General features: G+C 43.3%; 1 protein-coding gene across 2 annotated transcripts in view; it reads right to left on the bottom strand.

Moving 5' to 3' along the window:
- PHAF1 (phagosome assembly factor 1) overlaps nucleotides 1–21,536 on the bottom strand; it is a 32,997-nt gene extending 11,461 nt beyond the window's left edge. Inside the window, exons 1-9 of one of the 2 annotated variants that reach the window (XM_053603891.1) lie at nucleotides 21,493–21,536; nucleotides 21,245–21,365; nucleotides 14,835–14,917; nucleotides 10,320–10,403; nucleotides 5,745–5,788; nucleotides 3,802–3,881; nucleotides 3,432–3,526; nucleotides 2,724–2,821; nucleotides 2,523–2,635 (exon numbers count right to left, since the gene is read on the bottom strand). In XM_053603891.1, coding sequence (XP_053459866.1) covers nucleotides 2,523–2,635; nucleotides 2,724–2,821; nucleotides 3,432–3,526; nucleotides 3,802–3,881; nucleotides 5,745–5,788; nucleotides 10,320–10,403; nucleotides 14,835–14,917; nucleotides 21,245–21,308 — 661 coding nt within the window. In that variant the 5' untranslated portion in view covers nucleotides 21,309–21,365; nucleotides 21,493–21,536. Of the gene's footprint in view, nucleotides 1–2,522; nucleotides 2,636–2,723; nucleotides 2,822–3,431; nucleotides 3,527–3,801; nucleotides 3,882–5,744; nucleotides 5,789–10,319; nucleotides 10,404–14,834; nucleotides 14,918–21,244; nucleotides 21,366–21,487 lie in introns of both variants that reach the window. The other variant, XM_053603894.1, reaches the window with a different exon arrangement.
- Nucleotides 21,537–22,061: the final 525 nt, after the last annotated feature.

Raw genomic sequence — 22,061 nt, 5'->3', positions numbered from 1 at the left:
GCCAGCCACATACATCTGAACTGGGGGGTTCGAATCCAGCCCGGGCCCGCCAAACAACAATGATGGCTGCAACCAAAAAATAGCCAAGCGTGGTGGCAGGTGCCTGTAGTCCCAGCTACTTGGGAGGCTGAGGCAGGAGAATTGCTCGAGCCAAGGAGTTGGAGGGTGCTGTGAGCTGTAAAGCCACGGCACTCTACCCAGGGCAACAGCTTGAGGCTCTGTCTCAAAAAAAAAAAAAAAAAAAGATCATGTCCTGTCCCTTGACAAAATCACACAAAGCTTTAACCATAAATATCTGCATTATTGTCTTCTACCAACTATCTGGCAATGGACTGAATACTCATGTTCTCCTAAAATTCACGTTGAAATCCTAACCCACAAGGTATTAGGAGGTGGGGGCCCTTTGGGAGGCAATCAGGTTATACCTATAAGGGCAGAGACCTCAAGATTGGAATTAGTATCTTTCTAATACAGACTCCAGAGAGCTAGCTAGCCCCTTCCACCATATAAGGACACAAGAAGTCTGTGAATCAGACAGTGGGCCGTCACAAGATACTGAATCTGCCAGTGGAGACTGGACTTCCCAGTCTCCAGAACTGTAAGAAATAAATTTCTGACCTCTACAAAGAAAATTATGAAATCCTCAGAAAGGAAATAGCAGAGGATATTAACAAATGGAAGAACATACCATGCTCATGGATGGGAAGAATCAACATTGTTAAAATGTCTATACTTCCCAAAGCAATCTACCTATTCAATGCCATTCCTATTAAAATACCAACATCGTACTTTCAAGATTTGGAAAAAATGATTCTGCATTTTGTATGGAACCAGAAAAAAACCCGTATAGCTAAGGCAGTTCTTAGTAATAAAAATAAGGCTGGGGGCATCACCACACCAGATTTTAGGCGTATTACAAAGCCATAGTGCTCAAGACAGCATGGTACTGGCACAAAAAATAGACATAGACACCTGGAATCAAATAGAAAACCAGGAAATGAAACTAACATCTTACAACCACCCAATCTTTGATAAATCAAACAAGAACATACCTTGGGGGAAAGACTCCTATTCAATAAATGGTGTTGGGAGAACTGGATATCCACATGTAAAAGACTGAAACTGGACCCACACCTTTCCCCACTCACACAAATTGATTCAAGATGGATAAAGGACTTAAATTTAAGGCATGAAACAATAAAAATCCTCAAAGAAAGCATAGGAAAAACACTGGAAGATATTGGCCTGGGGAAAGACTTCATGAAGAAGACTGCCACGGTAATTGCAACAACAACAAAAATAAACAAATGGGACTTCATTAAACTGAAAAGCTTCTGTACAGCTAAGGAGACAACAACCAAAGCAAATAAACAACCTACACAATGGGAAAGGATATTTGCATATTTTGAATCAGACAAAAGCTTAATAACTAGAATCTATAGAGAACTTAAATTAATCCACATGAAAAAACCCAACAATCCCATACATCAATGGGCAAGACACATGAATAGAACCTTCTCTAAAGAAGACAGACGAATGGCTAACAAACATGAAAAAGTGTTCATCATCCCTATCTATTAGAGATATAGATAGGGATGCAAATCAAAACCACCCTGAGATACCATCTACCCCAGCGAGAATGGCCCACATCACAAAATCTCAAAACTGCAGATGCTGGCGTGGATGTGGAGAGAAGAGAACACATTTACACTGCTGGTGGGACTGCAAACTAGTACAACCTTTTTGGAAGGAAGTATGGAGAAACCTCAAAGCACTCAAGCTAGACCTCCTATTTGATCCGGCAATGCCATTACTGGGCATCTACCCAGAAGGAAAAAATTCCTTTTATCATAAGGACACTTGACTAGACTGTTTATTGCGCTCAATTTACAATCGCCAAATGTGGAAACAGCCTAAATGCCCACCAACCCAGGAATGGATTAACAAGCTGTGGTATATATACACCATGGAATACTATTCAGCTATTTAAAAAAATGGAGACTTTACACTGGAGACTTGGTAAAGTCTCTTCCTGGATGGAAGTGGAAGACATTATTCTTAGTAAAGCATCACAAGAATGGAGAAACATGAATCCTACGTACTCAATTTTGATATGAGGACAATTAATGACAATTAAGGTCACGTTGGGAGTGGGGGAAGGGGAGAGCAGAGAGAGAAAGGAGGAGGGACGGGTGGGGAAAGGAAGAGCAGAGAGAGGGAAGGAGGGAGGGGGGTGGGGCCTTGGTGTGTGCCACACCTTTTGGGGGCAAGACACGATTGCAAGAGGAACTTTACCTAACAAATGCAATCAGTGTAACCTGGCTTATTGTACCCTCAATGAATCCCCAACAATTAAAAAAAAAAAAAAGAAAGAAATTTCTGTTGTTTAGAAGCCACTCAGTTTATGGTATTTTCTTATAGCAGCCTAAATGACTAAGACATAGTTCTAAGCACATGGGACTTTACAACATTTTAACATGGGTGTAATGGGGAATCCACCCACTTCAAAGCCAGTCACTGACCTGCAGCAAGTAGGCGAAGTCGTAAACCTGCAGGTCCAGTTCCGTCTCGAAGAACATCTACACTCTCAGCATACACATTGCCCAGGAAACAGCTCAAGGGCATCAGTGGAGCCCTGGAGGAAGGCACAGAATGACAGAGGCTTGGTCCTCCCTCCCAGGAAGCCATGGCCTTAGCCTAAAACTCATGCTCCTGACACTTACTTGGTATCCTGTAGACTGTTTCCGCTGTAGATATACATTCGTTTTACAGTTGCTCCATGGGGTATCTGGAGAGAAGCCAGGCCATGGGCAAAATTGGGCTGCAAGTACAGGATGTGAGTTGTATTAAGGGCACACTGCAGGTCATGGGACTTAGGCTCTGGTCCTCCCTGACACTCATGGTTTTCAAGATCTGGTCAGGTAAGAGCACATAGTCAAACCTGGCTCTGGGTCAATAAACTCCCCACAACCATGCAAGTTCACCTTTAATTCTGGTGGTTTTTCTTTTCTTCATCAGGAAAAAATGCTGGAATGCTTGCTTAATAAAATATAAGCCCTACAAAAGCTATCATTTTCACAACCCTAAGGATGGTATAGCCTAAGCATGAATGAAATGTTTGCTGAAAACAACTGAAAATCCAGAGGATGAAATCTCCAAATTCTAGGCCACTGAGAAAATTGCAGCGATTAAGAGCTTGAAAGTAAGGCATTGCTGGATTTATTCCTGAAAAATGAGCCCGACCTCACTCCTCTTCCTAGGGATGCCAACCTAATCCATGTTCTTCCTCTGTCAACCCCACACACTCTCCTCTTTCTTGCCCCCTAAAAAGCCCCCCACCCTGGGAGTGCTCCCCACTCCCACAGCACTATCTGTTCAACCATACCACATGAGCACTGAGCAACAAACACCAGGGGACAAGAAGGGCTAACCTCGTACTTGGGAGCCTCAGTCCACGAGTCTAACTGAAAAGAGAAAGACAGTCCTCTGAAGTTGAGGTGGAAGAGCTGCTCAGCAGAGTTGTACACTGTGGGGGTGGGGGAGAAGAAAATGACATGGTTGACTGGCATCTGAAGTCACTAATATAAACCAGTCTGGCATGGAGTAATGACTGCCAACACTTTCCTTAGGTCTTATTTCTAAGCTGATCTAGTAGGCTGAAAACAAGGAGGATAAGCAAGTACCAACCCCACAATCCTATGGGGTCCTGACTTTAGGGAGAATGGTAGGATATGCCAGTGTCCAAGTTTATTGCTATGGGCTGTCACGGATGACCAGAGGAATCAGATAGACTTGGCTTACCTCCAGGATGTGTTGCACCAAAAGACTGATCAATCTGCTCAATGGTAGGAGCTATGGCCTGAGAATTAAAATGCACGCCACTGAAAAACAAAAAAATAATGTATATATACATTATATATATATACACATTTTTTTTTTGAGAGAGTCTTAAGTTGTTGCCCTCAGTAAAGTGCTATGGTATCATAGCTCACAGCAATCTCCAACTCTTGGGCTTAAGTGATCCTCCTGCCTCAGTTTTTTCTATTTTTAGTAGAGATAGGGTCTTGCTTTTTGCTCAGGGTGGTCTCAAACTCATGAGCTCAAGCAATCCACCTGCCTCGGCTTCCCAGAGTGCTAGGATTACAGATGTGAGCTACCCTGCCTAGCCAACGTTTTTTTTTTTTTTTGTAGAGACAGTCTCACTTTGCTGCCCTTGGTAGAGTGCTGTGGCATCACACGGCTCACAGCAACCTCCAGCTCTTGGGCTTCCGCGATTCTCTTGTCTCAGCCTCCCGAGCAGCTGGGACTACAGGCGCCCGCCACAACGCCCGGCTATTTTTTTGTTTTTGTTGCAGAATGGCCGGGGCTGGGTTTGAACCCGCCACCTTTGGCATATGGGGCCGGCGCCCTACTCACTGAGCCACAGGTGCCGCCCTAGCCAACGTTTTTTTTTTCTGGAAAAATATATATATATATATATTTTTAGAAATATATAGAAAATAAGTATATATATATATATTTTTAGGGACAGAGTTTCACTTTATCGCCCTTGGTAGAGTGCCATGGTGTCACAGCTCACAGCAAACTCCAACTCCTGGGTTTATTTAGGTGATTCTCTTGCCTCAGCCTCCTGAGTAGGTGGGACCACAGGCGCCAGCCACAATGCACGGCTAATATTTTGTTGCAGTTTGGTTGGGGCCAGGTTTGAACCCCCCACCCTTGGTATATGGAGCCAGCGCCCTCCCCACTGAGCCACAGGCACTGCCCTCAATTTTCAAAAATATTTTTTTAACACAATTCATAAGATGGGTTCACAGATCATGAGATATGGCGGCTGCAAGAGTTACTCTTAAGATGCAGGCAGGTAAGTCTATAATTATATTGAAATTAAAAGTTTAATTAAAGAACTTTTAAAAAGAGAATTAATGAGCTCAGAAGGTTTATCCTTATGAGGCTGACTCATACAGTATAGTGTTGATGCTCTGGGGCTTCCCAAGACACCACTAACTCTCAACAAGAGGGTAGAGAAGGGAAGCCACCAGACCCTGAGGTATGAAGGCCCTAGCAAGACTAAAAGAAATTAGAACCTGCTGAGGCAAGTGCTATCAAACATCTACTTTTCCACTCCTTTATTAGCAAAAGCTGCCTAAGCCTGCCCCAGGTATCAAGTCCTCTTCACACCTTCACAAAGAGAAAGGGAAGCCTGTTAGTGAGGTATACTGAAAGGATTCTAGATGCTGGCATAGTGCTTTGCCATAATGGGGGGCTCAAATGTCTATTGATTATACCGGTCATTCCCACTATAATTCTAAAAAGTGTATTTTGGCTCTAAAGCGGTAGTCTCTTTGGCATTTCCTTTAACATAACTTTGGAGTCAGACCTATAGGGTTTGTCCTACTTCTGCTGCTCATGAAAGCATTAAAAGAAGTGCTAAGCCATGTGGGGGAGGCCAGCTATGATGCCAGAGATTGTCATATCACTTCTGAGCTGAGGTCCTATTTTGTTGGGAGGATTAAATGAGATAACATGTATGTGAAGTATTTAACACACAGCCTGTTCTTATTGAGCTTTACTTCTTTTAATCCAGGAAACTAACCAGGCTTAGATGTCACCTCAGGAAATCAGGGCACAAGGCTGTAATTCCCGGACTACTACAGCTGGAAATCTTTATTAACTTAATAAAGATAGTAGATAAGGCCTGTCTGTACCAAGCATGACATATACCAGCAGGGGAGAAAACTTACCAGTATTTTAACTTTACTTTAGTTAAGTCATATACTTCAATCACCTAAAAAGAAAATCAAATGTTTAAGAGTTGTTAATGCTCTAAAGTTGATGACAGACTGAAAATGACATGTATAGAATAAAGAGTAAAAAAAAAAAAAAAATCCCCAAACTTCATTACTAGCTGAAAATTCTCCTGAAGCACTGTATGTTATCTTTTGTTCACCTTTTTTTCTTTCTTTGAGACAGACTTGCTCTGTCACCTTGGCTAGAGCACAGGGACATCATCGTAGCTCACAGGAACTTCCAACTCTTAGGTTTATGCGACTGTCCTGCCTCGGCTCCCCTAGTAGCTGGGACTTCAGGTATGTGCCACAATGCCTAGCTAACTTTTATATATATATATATATATATATATATGTATATTATTATTATTATTTTTTTTTTTTTTTGAAACAGGGTCTCACTCATGCTCAGGCTGGTCTTGAAATCCTGGGCTTAAGTAATCCTCCCACGCTGGTGTTTTAGAGTGCTAGGATTACAAGTATGAGCCACCAGACCCAGGCTTGTTCCCATTTAAACTATTGGACTGTTCAACAAATTTCCATGGATGCTCTGGGTCAAAGTCCTTACATTTAATCTATCACTGGGACCCATACCACCCCATAAGACAATGATACCTTCCACAGAATCAAATTTATGCAGCTTTTTAAGGATATGCCTTGGATACTGAGACCTTTCCTTCCATTTCATACTTTGCTACATTATAAAAACGCAAATCAAGTCACTTTCAAAAACAGCTTATTTTGAAGCTTGTATTATTGACAAAACAAAAAGTTAGAAAAGGAGGTCTACTCTGCTGGAAAATAAGCCACAATACATTAGCTTAGAACAAGTGTGACAATATTCAGTTATGTCTCTATTGAAAGGGTCTGTTGAACCTGGAGAAACTTAGGATCCTTGTGAAGTTTGCTCTTTATGGGTTCAACCTCAGGTGAAATGCCAAGAACTTGGGGCAGGGATCATGAAAAAGCATCGTCAAACACTCAGCCATTAATGCTGCCAAGTAATAAGCACTTTGAAGTCCTCCATACAATAGTGTCAGGGCTTGGCAGCCAGAAGCTTGGCTGGCTGGGGCCTGGGGCCCCATCAACCACCCTTTAGCTGGGTGGTTAAGTCCTCATGTAGAGACACAAGCAGAGCTGGCTCACACTGTCTATTTGTCCTGCCAATTTGGGCCTCATTGTGGAAGGAGCCACAGGGCATTATGCGCAAAAGAATGTGGTACTACTACAGAAACTGAAACATAATCAATAGTTCATTTTTGGCCAAAGACCCCGTCCATAACTTTAGAGATCATAACACTAGTTGGGCATAGTGGCTCATACCTGTAATTCTAGCATTTTGGGAGGCAGAGGTAGAAGGATAGTTTGAGATCAGGAGTTTAAGACCAGCCTGAGCAAAGCAAAATGCCATATTTACAAAGAAATAGAATTAGCTGGGCATGGTGGTGCATGCCTAGAGTCCCATCTACTGGGGAGACTAAGGCAAGAGGATTGCTTGAGCCTAGGAATTTGAGATTGTGCTAATGATACTACTGCATTCTAGTTGGGGTGAAAGAGTGAGACCATGTCTTCAAAAAAAAAAGTGAAAAAGTAGAATCATTAATACCAAACCATTTGGAAACCTCTTACCTATTATCCAGATATTTTGATTCTACCTGCTGGAAAAAAACTGCTCCCTCTACTGGGCTGTTTCAGCACTTAAATGAACCTTTTCTCCATACTGGTGTATGCTTTTTTTTCACTGGTTCAACTGTAAGTTAAACCCCTTGACGTCTCATTCATTAGTTTGCACAGGGAAGGTCCTCAATACATTTCAGGCAAGTTGGCCATACCTGAAGGGAGGTATGGGCGATATAAAGCTTAAAAGTATGAAAAGAAGTGCTGGGAGGGGCAATGGGAGGAAGGGCAGAATAGCTGTGATTCAGAAGATAACCAGTGCCCCCTTCTGAATGCCTGGGCATAGCAGCATACCACAGCTAAACTGGTATGCCTTTTCACTGAGGCCATAGCCTTGCACTGGGCACAAGGACAAGTAACTGGGAAGTCTAACGCCAGAAGCCCTCTCTGCTTGTAGTAGGTGCAGGTTCTCACTTCCCTGTCTGCTATCCCTACAGTTGGCCAATGATCCCCTAAAGCAGTGGTTCTCAACCTTCCTAATGCTGCAATGTACTTTCATTGTTAAAAAGGAGTCGCGACCCACAGGTTGAGAAGCGCTGCCCTAAAGTCTTCCCACCACCCACCTTGTGGGAGTGGGCTTCCAGGATGTTCCTCTTGTGTCACTGTCACCTGCCTGTCAATAGCCATATAGGTCCAACACATACCGGTGGTTCAATTCTGCTTGCCTAATAGGAAAACTCTGGACCAGGCCTACTCACAGGGCATAGGGTAGCACTTGTGGCAAGTGAGCCAGAGTGCTGGCCATAGTGAAATCTTTCATGTCACTAGGAAAATCAATAAGTAGATTTCACTCCATGGAGCTTGCTGGGGCATAGGACAAGTGGCTGGCAAGTCTAAAGCCTATGATTTTTCACCTCTGGGCTGGAAAGCCTCTGATTTCTCCAGAGGAAAAGATATGTAACAGCAGCTAAGATAAAAATGGAAAAGACAGGTGGCTGTAAAGGTTATGATTTATAAAGCCTCGTTCCACAGGGCTCTCTCTTTCTCTCTCAGGCTTGGTGGGGGAAGGGGAGCAACTACAAGAGACTATATCAGAAGGGGAAGATTCTGAAGCCTTTGGATAGAAGGGAGGCAGATAGGTCAAGTCAGAGCTGGGTGCTCACTTCCTTAGTTTCCAGAGACTCAAGCAGAGTTCCAGTCCCTTCTTCATAGGGATCCCACAGAAGGCAGAAGAAGACTATTAGCCTTGCACTGGGCCACAATGCAAGGTACTTTCCCACTCAAAGGTACTTTCCATTCCTCCTATTTCTGCACAATATTTTCTTCTTCTTTTCTCACCTATTTATTTCCCGTACCATCAATATAGCCTGCCTTAAGCCACTCCCATTCCCAGTGGCCAGTCACCACATACTGGTAATGTAGGGTTAAGAGCCTGGTATCAGGCTTGTTAGGCTTAAATTAGAAAATGCATGTGAAACACTGTCATGTACCTAGCATACACTAAGTGCTCACTAAACAAATGATATTGTCCTCACCATGCTGTGATTCTATGGGCTGCCTAGCCATCATTTTTTATTGCCCATTTAGGTTACTTCTGGCTTCTCATTACTATGAAATGCCTGGCTATAAACAAGTGTACTTTTATCAAATCAAAGGCAAATGACTATTTGTAAGGGCATTTCCATGTTACCAGATTAATTTTTCCCCATTTGTGATGATGTCACAAGGAAGATCACCCTTTGCCCTTTCCCAGTGTGGAACTCCTGGCTATTGAAGACAGGATGGAATGAAGAAGTCTTACTCCATATACTGATTCCCTTTCCATGTTCTGTGTTCTCTCATCAGCAGTTCACATGTGATGGGAATGGTAACTAGGAGGTACCCAAGTCTTTTGAAAAAAACTACTCAATAACTTAATCAGGACAATGGTTCTGGCATAGCACTGCCCAGAGCCCACATTCAACCTCGTGACTTTGAGGCATGAGTCTGGTGTTATATGACTAACCTATGAGGCCCAGACATTTGTAAACAGAGTGTATTAAAAAACACCCTCAACTAAAACAGGTGTTAGCAAATTGCACTTGAATGCCAATTAAGACAACTCTACATACAAGCAAGTTGTCTGTTTACATTTTCTCAACAGAGTTAAAGAAACAACCCATTATTGGTGATATTAACCTCAGCCTCAGCATTCTGGGAAGAACAGTTTCTATTTCCTATCTCCCAAGTCCCACTATTTCACAAAGAATGGAGCGGAAAAACCAATTAAATTCAAGTAGGTGGGGGAGGGGTAGAGGGAGGGAGAAGATGGTTTGGTAAGCTCTCACCCAACAGGTGTAATGTAGGGATATGTATATGGCACACCGGCTCAATTACAACTTGGACTTTTACCAACAAACACAAACAACGTAACCTAATTGTATGGATGTATTAAGCTGAAACTAAAATAAAAAAAAAAGAATGGAATAAAGCAAAAAGGATATGTAAACATGACAAGTCATCTGGTCCTATTTGTAGTTAGTTATGCCCCATTTTTAGTATCTTCTTTTCCCTCCACCACTGTACTAAAGAGGATTTAGTACCTTTTTAAATACACACTAAGGCATGCTGTGCCAACTACTTAGCTCCTCCCTTGTTTTCCTATTCAACAGAAAACCCCTTCCCTACAACATATTCCTCAAAGCTTCAACACTCTTTCAGCTCTGTCCCCTTCCCCTTTGGTACTTGAGGGAGCAGCCCTTCCTAGACTCTTTCTAACCACCCCAACCCACTCCTATCTTTCCACTTTTTAAGGGAACAGGTACCCTACGTTGCAGTGATCTCTGAACCAAAGAAGTCCATACCCATTTATTAATCAGCTCCAGAAAGACCAGCTCAGCTGGACATGAAACATTACTTGTCATTTAAAGTTACCTTAAGTCTCTGATTGAAAGCATCAAACAGTAGTTTGATCCCGTCCTGAGTCAGGTTAAGGATGAGGTCATGGCTTAGAGGAGACTACAAAACAAAAATAAAATATACTGTGAACAACTGTATTTTAGTAGATTTATCAGCATCTACTAAAAGCCTTACAAAATAAATGCAATGCACAGGGAATACCTAAGTGCAGGCAGTCCCTCTCTCCCCCAGCTAATGAGGTTTGGAAGCCAGGAAAAAAACTGTTGTACTATTGCATGAAAGCATAGTGTCTTCTACTTCCAGCCTGCAGCTGCTGCTTCATAATATTGGCTGAAAAGAGCCTATCCCTTCCAGGCTTGAGTAAAAATACCTGGGGGAAAGGGACAAAATTATGTGAGAATATAGGTCACTTTCTTTTGAGGCTCCAGGGTCCACATCTGCAATATGAGTACTGCCATCAAATCTACAGGGCAGTCAATGAGAAATATAGGTCATGTGAAAAGGCCTAGCCCAGGATCCAAACTCAGCAGATACTGCTTATGCACATCAGCTGAACCCACATCCATCCACACCCAGGCCTTCCGTACCATCTACTGGGAACACATTTAATTCTTTGTATGTTTTAGGCCAAATTCTAGGACAAAGAAATACCTTGTAATCTGAGAATATATGGGATGAGCCCCTTACTCCTTTCTTTCCTCCCTTACCCCTCCCCATCCCATATTACATGTACTTCTTTCTGGAAAACCTAAGTCTAAAATCTGAGGAGTCACATTTCTATCTACATTTGCCCTTCTGAGTCCTGGGGGAAAGAAGCAACACAGAGCTCTGGTGACCTTAGGTGACTTAAAACATCTCTGAGCTCTGGTTTCTTTATGAAATATATTTATCCCTTCTCTCCAGGGTTGTTCTGAGGGCTGGGATATTAGGTCAGAAAGCACCAAGCATCTGGCACAGCACTCTTTACTCTTATACCTGCCCCATCTGTCTGCTTTTGGTCCAATGCAATCAAGGACTGAAAGTCTGAAGAGTCACCAAACCCCTGACCCAGGCGGTCCAGTGCAGAAAGAAAACTATCCCCATCCCAAACCCCACCCTTTGCAAAATTAGCACCCAGATGCTTGAAAGGTTTAGAGAAGTTTCATTATAAAGCTTCTCGAGGTAGACAAAGTGAATAATGGAGGTGTGACTGTCAGAGAGAGAAACATGGGCTGGAAGACCATGTACCATTGCTGGTATGCACTTTATTGGAGAAATACTCTCCAAAGAGCTTTCTGGAATTAGCTCAGTCTGCTTCTCTGTATCCCATGGATCGTCACAAGATAACAGGCCTAGGTAGCACCGTTACGGTTGACAAAAATGTTCTAATTTTTCAGTAGGTCTATCTATGTCAGTAGGGCCATACTAACGTCTAAACCATATGTCCCAAGCGAGATAATGGAACAATGAACCCTGAACTTGGGTTACCCACAAAGTTCCATTTGGGAGAGGGCCAGTCCATGGAAGCAAGTAGGCTGAAGCAATACTTTTAGTCTCCTTCAGGTATCTTTCTTGGAGGAGGAATACTGGGAAGATCTGGATTTTTTTTTTTCTCCTGGCATTGTTACGATTCAGAATATAACTAAGCAATTTTCAAAAGCAAGCAAATCATTCTCACAATGTTTTATTAATATTTTATATCTCTAAAACTAAAATATACATGTACTATGTGGTATTTAAGCAGTCCTTTCCAAATAACCCAGCTGTCCTCCATATGAAACAGTCCAGTAAAGTTGTCTGCTGCTAGCTGTTAACATTTTTTCCCCTTTAAAAATGAAGGATTTACTTGACATACACATTTAATTTCAAAGGTATGATTTGTGTAGAGACAAAAAGATGGAATTTTTAATGGGGGCAAAATGTTTTCTGCACTTAGTAGGAAACAAAGAGACAAAAGGGAAAGGAAGGGAAGAAAGCAGGCAGGAAAAAGGGACAGGACCCACATTTATGAAGGACTACATCAGAGAGCCCATCTCCTTTTATCCTCATCCTGAGATTATTCTATTACCAGGAAACCATGTGCATTTCATCGGAGAACCAGACTGGTTATTAACTTGCAACAAGTACACAATTGAGAAATGAGAAGAGCAGAGATCAGAATCAAGATCTGGACTCAAAAACCTATGTTTCCTAACCTGGTACAGTTGCTTAGAAGATACTGGCGAAAACTACCTTAGTGCTAACTCTAGTGTTTGTACCCAAATACTAGAATGATACAAAAAAGGTAGTAATTTAAGAAATAAACTTCGGGGAGGTGCCTGTGGCTCAAAGGAGTAGGGCACCGGCCCCATATACTAGAGGTGGTGGGTTCAAACCCAGCCCTGGGGAAAAAAAAAAAAGAAAGAAACTTCATTCTTACAAACTGACAATATTTAAAGTTTATTTTCAAATGCATCCAATCTGGGGGTATCTAAATCTGATGTAACCAAAGATGTACATGAACATAAGCTCAAGAAGCAAGCACATTTTTCCTGTTTTTATGGCTGCTACTTGTCATGAACTAATTCCCTCATGGTCTACACACTTAAAAATCATACTAGGTTAAGCATGATCTGAGAACAAAGAAGAAAAGCCACCATCCATCCTCACTTTTTAAATGAGAAACCACTTAGGCAGTTTGGTTTCCTAGCCACTCATATAAGTCTCCTGTTCTGTGGTAGGCACTATATGAATACTCAAGCACTTACTAAGAGACTAAGCATTTCCTGTTTCAAAAAGATCCCTTAGAGGCTAGGAGTGGTGGTTCATGCCTATAATCCTAGCACTTTGGGAGGCTTGAGGCCAGGCATTCAAGACCAGTGTGAGGGCAGCGCCTATGGCTCAGTGAGTAGGGCGCCGGCCCCATATATGGAGGGTGGTGGGTTCAAACACTGGCCAAACTGCAACAACAACAACAACAACAAAAAAAAATAGCCAGGTGTTGTGCTGGGCACCTGTAGTTCCAGCTACTTGGGAGGCTGAGGCAAGAGAATCACCTAAGCCCAAGAGCTGGAGGTGCTGTGAGCTGTGATGCCACAGCACTCTACCAAGGGTGACTCTGTCTCTTAAAAAAAAAAAAAAAAAAAAAAGACCAGTGTGAGCAAGAGCAAGGCCATGTTAGCTCACGCCTGTAATCCTAGCATTCTGGGAGGCAGAGACAGGTAGATCACTTGAGCTCACAAGTTCGAAACCAGCCTAAGCAAGAGTGAGACCCCCATCTCTACTAAAAATGAAAAACTAAGGCAAGAAGATTGCTTGAGACTAAGCGTTTGAGGTTGCTGTGAGCTATGACACCACAGCACTCTATCAAGGGCAGACAAAAGGAAATGGGCTCTCTGATGCAGCTGTCTGACCTTGGTAGAGTGCTGTGGTGTCATAGCTCACAGCAACCTCAAACTCTTATTCTTTTTTCTGTCTCAAAAAAACAAACAAACAGCAAGAGCAAGACCCCTTGTCCCTACCAAAAAACTAATCAGGTATGGTGGCATGCATCTATAGTCCCAGCTACTCAGGAGGCTCACACTTGAGCTTAGGAGTTTGAGGGTGCAGTGAGCTATGATGGTGCCACTGCACTCTAGCCTGGGTGGTGACAGAGTGAGACCTTGCCTCAAAAAGAAAAAAAAGAAAAGAAAAAGAAAGATCCTTCTCACAAGACCTCACTAGCCTGGCAGAGGAGTACGGTGCAGCAGAACATAATCTGTGGGTATATATATCAGGCCCAATCCTGACTCTGGCCTAAGTCAAATTGGGAAGCCTCACAGAAATCTGACCAACCTGTAATCTACAACATTATTCAGATCTAAAATAAGCTGTTGTTTGCTTTAGGATTTGAAATTAATTGTAACAAACAGAACTGAAATCAAAGAGCCAGTACTCAAAGGGTCTCAGAAAAGCCACGAGGGACATCATTAGCATCTATAGGAGGTTCAAAACCATTTACTGAGGCTTGTGACACAAAGAGTACTACAAAGGCTGTTGCACATGTCAGCACATGGTCTGTGTCATATAAGAACTGTAGGTTTCAGAGAGTCCAGTGGAGAGAAACTGCTCTTTGAGAGAGATTAAGGGGTGAGAGAGATATAGATTAAGGGCTATATCAGTTTCAAATTGGGTATCCTGCGCTAGCTAGAGATGTGCACTTGAACAATCCTGAACACAAACCAAGGATAAAGCAGAAAAGACACAAAAGTGGAAGACGAGCACCATAGAAGACCAGAGGCAGCCCCTGCAGTGATCTCCCACTGCAAAGTCCTTGTCTAAGGGCCTGTAGGTGAGTCAAACACAGGCGAAAAGAAAGGTTCGATTATTACCGCTCTTCCAAAACTGGCAGCACTAGATAACCAGGAGGAAAAGTTACAGAATCAAAGAAAGTGTACCTGATGACTGACCAGTGCAAGAGATTTTCCCAAACACACCAATCTCTGCCAGTCAGTCTCTCCCACAGTGTCACCTCTGGAGGTGACTCACTGCCTAGGGCGCTATTCCAACAGACAAAAATCAGCCCCAACTCACCTGTTCACTGTACAGAACCTGGACATTTTTGATGATGCGACAGTGCTTCTGCAGAATGGCTACTGCTTGAGCAAGAGGCATTCCTGAAATAAAGTAAGGACATCTGTGTGGTTATTTGGGCTATCCATTTAATGACATCTACAACTGTGCTAGACATTGGTTCCTGCAGTAATGCCTGGGAACAGTCTCATGAGTAAATTAAAGTTCAGTAAGCAGTATGAGCTAAAATAAAGTTAAGCAGCAAGCATTAAGGGAATACTTGGACTGTCTAAGGGTAGGCAGTGAAAATACAAAAAGGTTTTCTAGAAACAGGAACTTCTACACTGCTCCCAAGCAGGCAAGGGGTTTGAGAAGGCAAAGTCAGCAAGAACCAAAGAATAGAGTGAGAAAAGCACTGACTGCATGACTCTGGAGACCAAGGTTTTTGTCTTCACTTTGCCATGGCTTATTAGATATGACCTCCAGGGTGGCTCCTGTGGCTCAGTGAATAGGGCACCAGCCCCATATACCGAGGGTGGTGGGTTCAAACCCGGCCCCAGCCAAAAAAATAGCCAGGTGTTGTGGTGAGCGCCTGTAGTCCCAGCTACCAGGGAGGCTAAGGCAAGAGAATCACTTAAACCCAAGAGCTGGAGGTTGCTGTGAGCTGTGACGCTACAGCACTCAACACAGTGAGACTCTGTCTCTTAAAAAAAAAAAAAAAAAAAAAAAAAAAAGATTTGTTTTTTCCAGCAGGTCCCTTCTCTTCCTCTCTGCACCAGTCTCTATATTTCTCTCAAATGAGGGTGTATCAGGGCACATTACTTTTAAGGGCCTATTAAAAATTTTTAAAATAACACATTCACCAGAATCAACTTATTTGGCTCGGTGCCTGTAGCTCAGCAGCTAGGGAACCGGCCACATACATAGGGACTGGCAGGTTCGAACCTGGCTACAGCCTGCCAAACAACTACAACAAAAATAAATAGCTGTGAGTTGTGGCAGGTGCCTGTAGTCCCAGCTACTTGGGAAGCTAAGGCAAGAGAATCGCATAAGCCCAAGAGTTTGAGGTTGCTGTGAACTGTGATGCCACAGCACTCTACTGAGGGAGACATAGTGAGATTATCTCAACAACAACAAAAAAAATCAACTTATTTTACCAAGGATTTCACTAGATTTTTTTTTACTCAAAAATCCACAAGAATCTAACTGAACATTTACTTTTTGAACTCATGGCAGATTTATATATGCCTCCAGTTTAAGTAATCTAAATTCCAATGATATCTCAAACATTTCAAGGGCTCACAGAGATGACGAAAAAGTTTGTTTTCAGTGTCCATTTTATTTTAAACTAGAAGAAAGATACACAGAGACAGATCTTGGATAACCCAAAAACAAAGACTCATAGTTTCATGAATACAAAGACAATGTGTCTGTTATTCACCACTCTCTGTATCCCCTGCACCCTGCTCAGAAATGACCACCTAGTGGCTGTTGAATATTTATTTAATGGTACTGTGGCACTGTGGGTGGGTGAGAAGAGAAAGAAGAAGTATCATTATATCACCCTAGGGCAGCATAGTGGCTCACATTCAGGATCAGTTGACCTCCAGATCAAGGAGATGAGACGTGCAGAAAATAGCTTGCAAATAAAGAATTAGAAGGTTAAAAACTTGTGGCTCATCTACATTTAAACAAATAATCTTCCCACCCTAATTTGACAGGTTTATTCTTCAGTTTGAAAAAAGGTGAGGGGAATCAGAAGGCCATTTTTGTTCTTTTCCTTTTGTATGACTTATAATCTTAAATGAAGTACTTTATAGCCTTCTACAGCATGGGGCCTGGCACAACAGCAGAGGCTCAATAAATGTTTGTTGAGAATATGAACAAGCTGTATGCATCACTCAGCCTTGTCATTCCCGAGATGGAACATCACGTGGAGAAAAAAGATAAACTCAGATGCCAAGAAAGAGAAAGCCATGTGGCTTCTCTCATCCACATGGCACATACAAGTTTCTTGAAGAAAGATTCTTTTCCACTTAGCCACATCGAAGTGCTGGTCTCAGCATCTTTAATCACCCAGGGAGAAACCCACCCAGTAAAGACAAAGCAGCCACAGTGATTGTCACATAGCTAATGGTAAGCAGTGGTACAAAAGGCCTCTAAAGTGAACCAACTATATGAATGACAAAGAAACAGGAGCATTGTTCCAGCTATAACAGAATGGTCAACCTTCTATGCTGCACAAATCTAACTTACATATCTCATCACTTGCCTGCTTATAACCCCCCATGGCTTCCCATTATAGGAGGATAAAACCTAAACACCACACCATTGCCTACAGGCCCTGAATATTCTGGGCCCTGTCCATCTCCATTTTTCTTTCCACTGTTCACCACGCTTCACCTTTGTTACTAGCATATGTCAAGTTCTTTTCCACATCAGATCTTTGCAATAGATTTTTTTTTTTTGAGACAGAGTCTCACTCAGTCGCCCTGGGTAGATTACTGTGGAGTCACAGCTCATAGTAACCTCAAACTCTTGGGCTCATGCAATCCTCTTGTCTTAGCCTCTCAAGTAGCTGACAAACCTATACCACAATTTTTTATCTTTTTTTTTTTTTTCTGAGACAGAGTCTGAAGCTGTCACCCTGAGTAGAGTGCTGTGGCATCATAGTTTACCACAAACTCCAACTCTAGGGCTCAAGCAGTCCTCTTGCCTCAGTTTTTTTTCTTTCTATTTTTAGTAGAGACAGGGTCTCACTTTTACTCAAGTTGGTCTTGAACTCATGAGGAGCTCAAGCAATCCACCCATCTCAGCCTCCCAGTGTGCTACGATTATAGGTATGAGCCACTGCACCTTGCCTTTTCTAGTTTTAGTAGAGATGGGGTCTGGCTCTTTCTCAGGCTAGTCTCAACTCCTGAGCTTAGCCAATCCACCTTCTTCGGCTTCCCAAGAGCTAGGATTAAAGGCGTGAGCTACTGCCTCTGGTCCAATCACCTAATTTCTGACTCACATCTTAATCTGTTTTTTTGTATACAACTAAAGGCAAATAAAAGTTAACAGATTAAAAGTGACCTTTTCCAAGTGGTGCCTGTGGCTCAAAGGAGTGGGGCGCAAGCCCCATATACCAGACGTGGTGGGTTCAAACCCTGCGCTGGCAAAAAAAAAAAAAAGTGACCTTTTCCACCTTCTCTGTATTCTAGGCCTCAATACTTCTAACATCTACCAATCTCTCAAGTCAGAAACTTCTAGATTTCTCCCTTTTTCCCTATTTCTCCAAATCTAGTCTCCACACTGTTCTTCTTAAGCCAATTCCCACAATTACGCTGTCTCTCTTTGCAGAGACTCCTTTACAGTGTCCCAGGTAGATCTAACCAAATAGAACTAGGACTCTGGTAAAGCCATTTTCTCTTCCTCCAGTACATCACGATGTAATTATAATGCCAATCGCTCGTGGTTCCATGCACATGCCATCTATCTTTTCTACTGATTTTTTTTTTTTTTTTCTTTCACTTGCCTAGAAGGTTTACAGTTCCCGGAGATAAGACAGGAAGCCAAGATCAGACCAAATCCTTTCTCTCACTCCACAGCTCCCTATACATTATTTACTTCATTATAATAAAGTGACCTATTTATATAGTCTTTCCTTATCACTACATTAAGCTCTTCAGAGCATAAGATCACTTCTTATTTAATTTTCAACATTTGTGAGCAGAGTCCACAAAGGTGCATGCTGTCTTTGGCAAAGTGAACCTCCAGTCTCTGGATCAATATAATCTCAGAGAAGGTAGTTTCTTCAGTGACCCTTCAATCTACTTTCTTTGGGCATTTTCAAGACTAATTTCAAAAACAGATTCAGAAACATGCCTCCACATCAATACATTCTTTAACTCTCATTGAAAACATTATTTCAAATTTGCACCTTTACTCCATTACTGTCAAACCTTCAGTGGCAGTTAACAGAAACTGAGCTTGGCCTAGGTTTTCCTGTCCCTGTGTTGTTGGCTTTCCTCAATCTCCTCAATTTCCATTATACAAAAGCCAGGAAGGCAGCCAAGAAGCTGGATGCAGCTCCCCATTGTGATGCCCAGAGGATGATTTCAAGAGCCAGATATATCTGCATTTCCACAGATTTCAATAAGAAACCTAATGATGAAGTTAAGCCTATGCTGAGAAGGGCAGAGCACTGGGGAACCCAAGAAATCCCTGCCTGTTTGGCCATTTGTTTATCACCTCTATTTCTCTGAGCCTGTTCCTCAGCTGACAAATGGAGATAATAACACTTGTCTTACAGGTTTATGGTGAGAAGTATGGTCTGGTTCACTAGCCTAAGAACATAATTCTAAAGCCCAGAGTCCCTCCCCAGACCTATCTCTACCTAATAGTCTCAAACATAAATTGGATGTGTTGAGGGTAGGAGAGAAAATAGAGAGAGAGGAAAAAATGACTTAAAAAAAAAAAAGTCTGGGAATTTAAATGACCATCGTATCTCAGGCAGACACCATTTAGAATTGCAGATTTTAAGACACGTGGAACCATGAAGGCTCAGGCTCCCTCTATGAACTTACTCTCAAAGTTCAATTCTGTACCTAATATAGAAATGCCCTTCTTACTGTTTTTGGTTGCTATCTGCACAGTTGAAAGAACTGCCAAAACCCTTGATTACGGGAAATTGTCAGAGCTAGGAATCAGGGTTATACTGTCAAAACAACAGTTGAGGGCGGCGCCTGTGGCTCAGTGAGTAGGGCGCCGGCCCCATATACCAAGGGTGGCGGGTTCAAACCCGGCCCCGGCCAAACTGCAACCAAAAAAAAAAATAGCCGGGCATTGCGGCGGGTGCCTGTAGTCCCAGCTACTCGGGAGGCTGAGGCAGGAGAATCGCTTAAGCCCAGGAGTTGGAGGTTGCTGTGAGCTGTGTGAGGCCACGGCACTCTACCGAGGGCCATGGGGTGAGACTCTGTCTCTACAAAAAAAAAAAAAAACAAAAAAAACAACAGTTGAGAGAAGTTGTCTTGTTCTCCCACTCAGTTTTCAGGAAATCCTGATCTTAATTGACACCCCCAGCACTACTTTTGACCAAAACTCTAAATAATGTTTGTACCACAAAAAGATCCACAGTGTAGTCACATCATCAAGCACAGCTGGAAGCTGTGGTTCCTATCAGGGAGTCCTGGTAGTGGGAAGAAGCTGTCAAAGGGAGGGGAGGAATGAAGTTACCTAGAAGCCAAACAGCATTAGCATGATGTCATGAACCTTCACAAGAGGCTGGAACATTCCATACTAGCTAACATTTTGGGAAGAACTCTGTGGGAATGGTAAGTTATGAGAAAATTCAGCCAAGACCCCTCAATAAAACGGACTCTTTACAACACACAGGGGGTATGTAGTCATTAATCACCAGCAGGGCACTAGCAGTAATCTGTGTCTTTCTTGATTCTCTAATATGCTACGTCTCCATTCACACGAACCTTCAAGATTCAAGGACAACCAATAATCCAATGGAGCAAGTGAGTCAGTCCAGGAGTTCACACTAGAGTGACAAAAGTTCAAGCCTGCATGAACAGCACCAACATCTGCTCCGCCCCCTTTTCTTAGTGTTGGAACATCAAAGTAAACACACTGGGGTTACTAAAAACAAGACATCTTTGTACACACAAAAGTAGTGATGTTGGGGATGGAAAGAGTGAAGGGAGAAAGGTAGGCCAACAAACCAGAAAATGACCAAACTACATTTCTTTTTTGTTTTACAAACTTTCTTTCCCTTAACTCCTATTTCATCCAAAGTTTAACTCTCACAGCTGAGGTCCAGGTTTAAGATTACAATATCACACACAAACTACATTTCAAAAGAGAAGAAAATGAGTCAGATGTTCCTTCTTTAATACACACAGACTTTCTAACTCCCTTGACCAGATCTCCACCAACAGATTATGGAATCCAAGCCTGGATTTCTCCTCCAAAATGAAACAACCAGCAGCCCAGAAAAGCAGAGGGAGACAGACCAGAGACCACAGCGGTGATCAGAGGTGTCAGTCACTTCTTAGCCATTATTTAGTCAGTAAAATAGGAATAAGAATAACAATAGTACCACTCTTCAGTACCAATAAATCAGTGAGGGTTACTAGAGATAATTACGTTCAAATAGAACAGCGGTGGGCTTTTAGTATTTTGGGCCAGCCAGGTATTATTATTACTACTATTACAGTCTCACTAGCCCAGAAAAGACCCTGCTTAGGCCCGAGGCGAGGGCTTTGGTGTCTAGCAGAGCCACTAACAGGAAGATTCGGCCGGTCGGAGCCCAAATAACTTAAGGATGGAAGAGGCGAGGAGCCTCGGGAGCAGGGGCACATAAGGGACAGAGAACAGATACGGAAAGGGCTCAGAGAGGACAGATCAGCAAATGGGGTCCTGACGGAAGATTCCAAACTCACCCAGCGTGAATTCCCATTGCTCGTTCCCCAGAGAGCGTTCGGGCACCACCTCCAGGTCCAGCATTGGTTCGGCTCGCCGGGCCCGGGCGGCCTCCCAGCGGCAGCACAGATGCGACCAGAGCTAATAAGACAAAGCAGCGGCTGACAAGCTGCCCCCACCGGTCCGAAGAGGCCCTGCTCTCCACCTCCTTCCTGGGCGGGGGCGAGGGTACCAGCCTAACAGCACACCTCACTTCACCTCACCTCACCTGACCGGCAGCAGCCGCAGCGACACACACAGCGGCAGCGGCGGGAGCGACTGCAGCAAAAGTGACGCGCCGGGCCGTAAAGTGTGGGGAGGGCGGGGCGAAGGCGGGAGTTCAATCGCGGGGAGGAGCCTAGGGTGTAGTGGCGCACGCGCAAAGGCCGGATCAGGCGGCTGAGCTGGTGGAGGCGACAACTAAGGGGTGGCTGTAACGACCTGGAGGGTGAAATCTCTGGGAACGAGGAGCTCCATATTTCGTGAACCCCCACGTCTGCACGCCATAATACACAAGTTTAACACGTCTACGCATGGAAGGAAGGGTACACCACGCAACATGCACATGTCAAACAGCTACACAACACCCGTTTGCGGTCTTCACACACGTCCCACTCGCATTCACTGGGCTGGAAAGCGAGTACTGAGGGCACCAGGTCTAAGGCCCAGCGGGGAGGAAGGCTGCGGGCGCCCCCCACCATCCACTTTGGGGTCGGAATTCGACTGCCGCTGATTTTAGTTGTTGAGGAAAGACTCCCTCCTCACCCAATCTCCCTAAAGGGGTATTAGAATGCATGT

This window comes from Nycticebus coucang, chromosome 2 (genome assembly GCF_027406575.1).
Source record: "Nycticebus coucang isolate mNycCou1 chromosome 2, mNycCou1.pri, whole genome shotgun sequence".
Lineage (NCBI taxonomy): Eukaryota > Metazoa > Chordata > Mammalia > Primates > Lorisidae > Nycticebus > Nycticebus coucang.
Note: the sequence above shows the minus strand (reverse complement) of the source record. Positions and strands in the feature narration are given on the sequence as shown.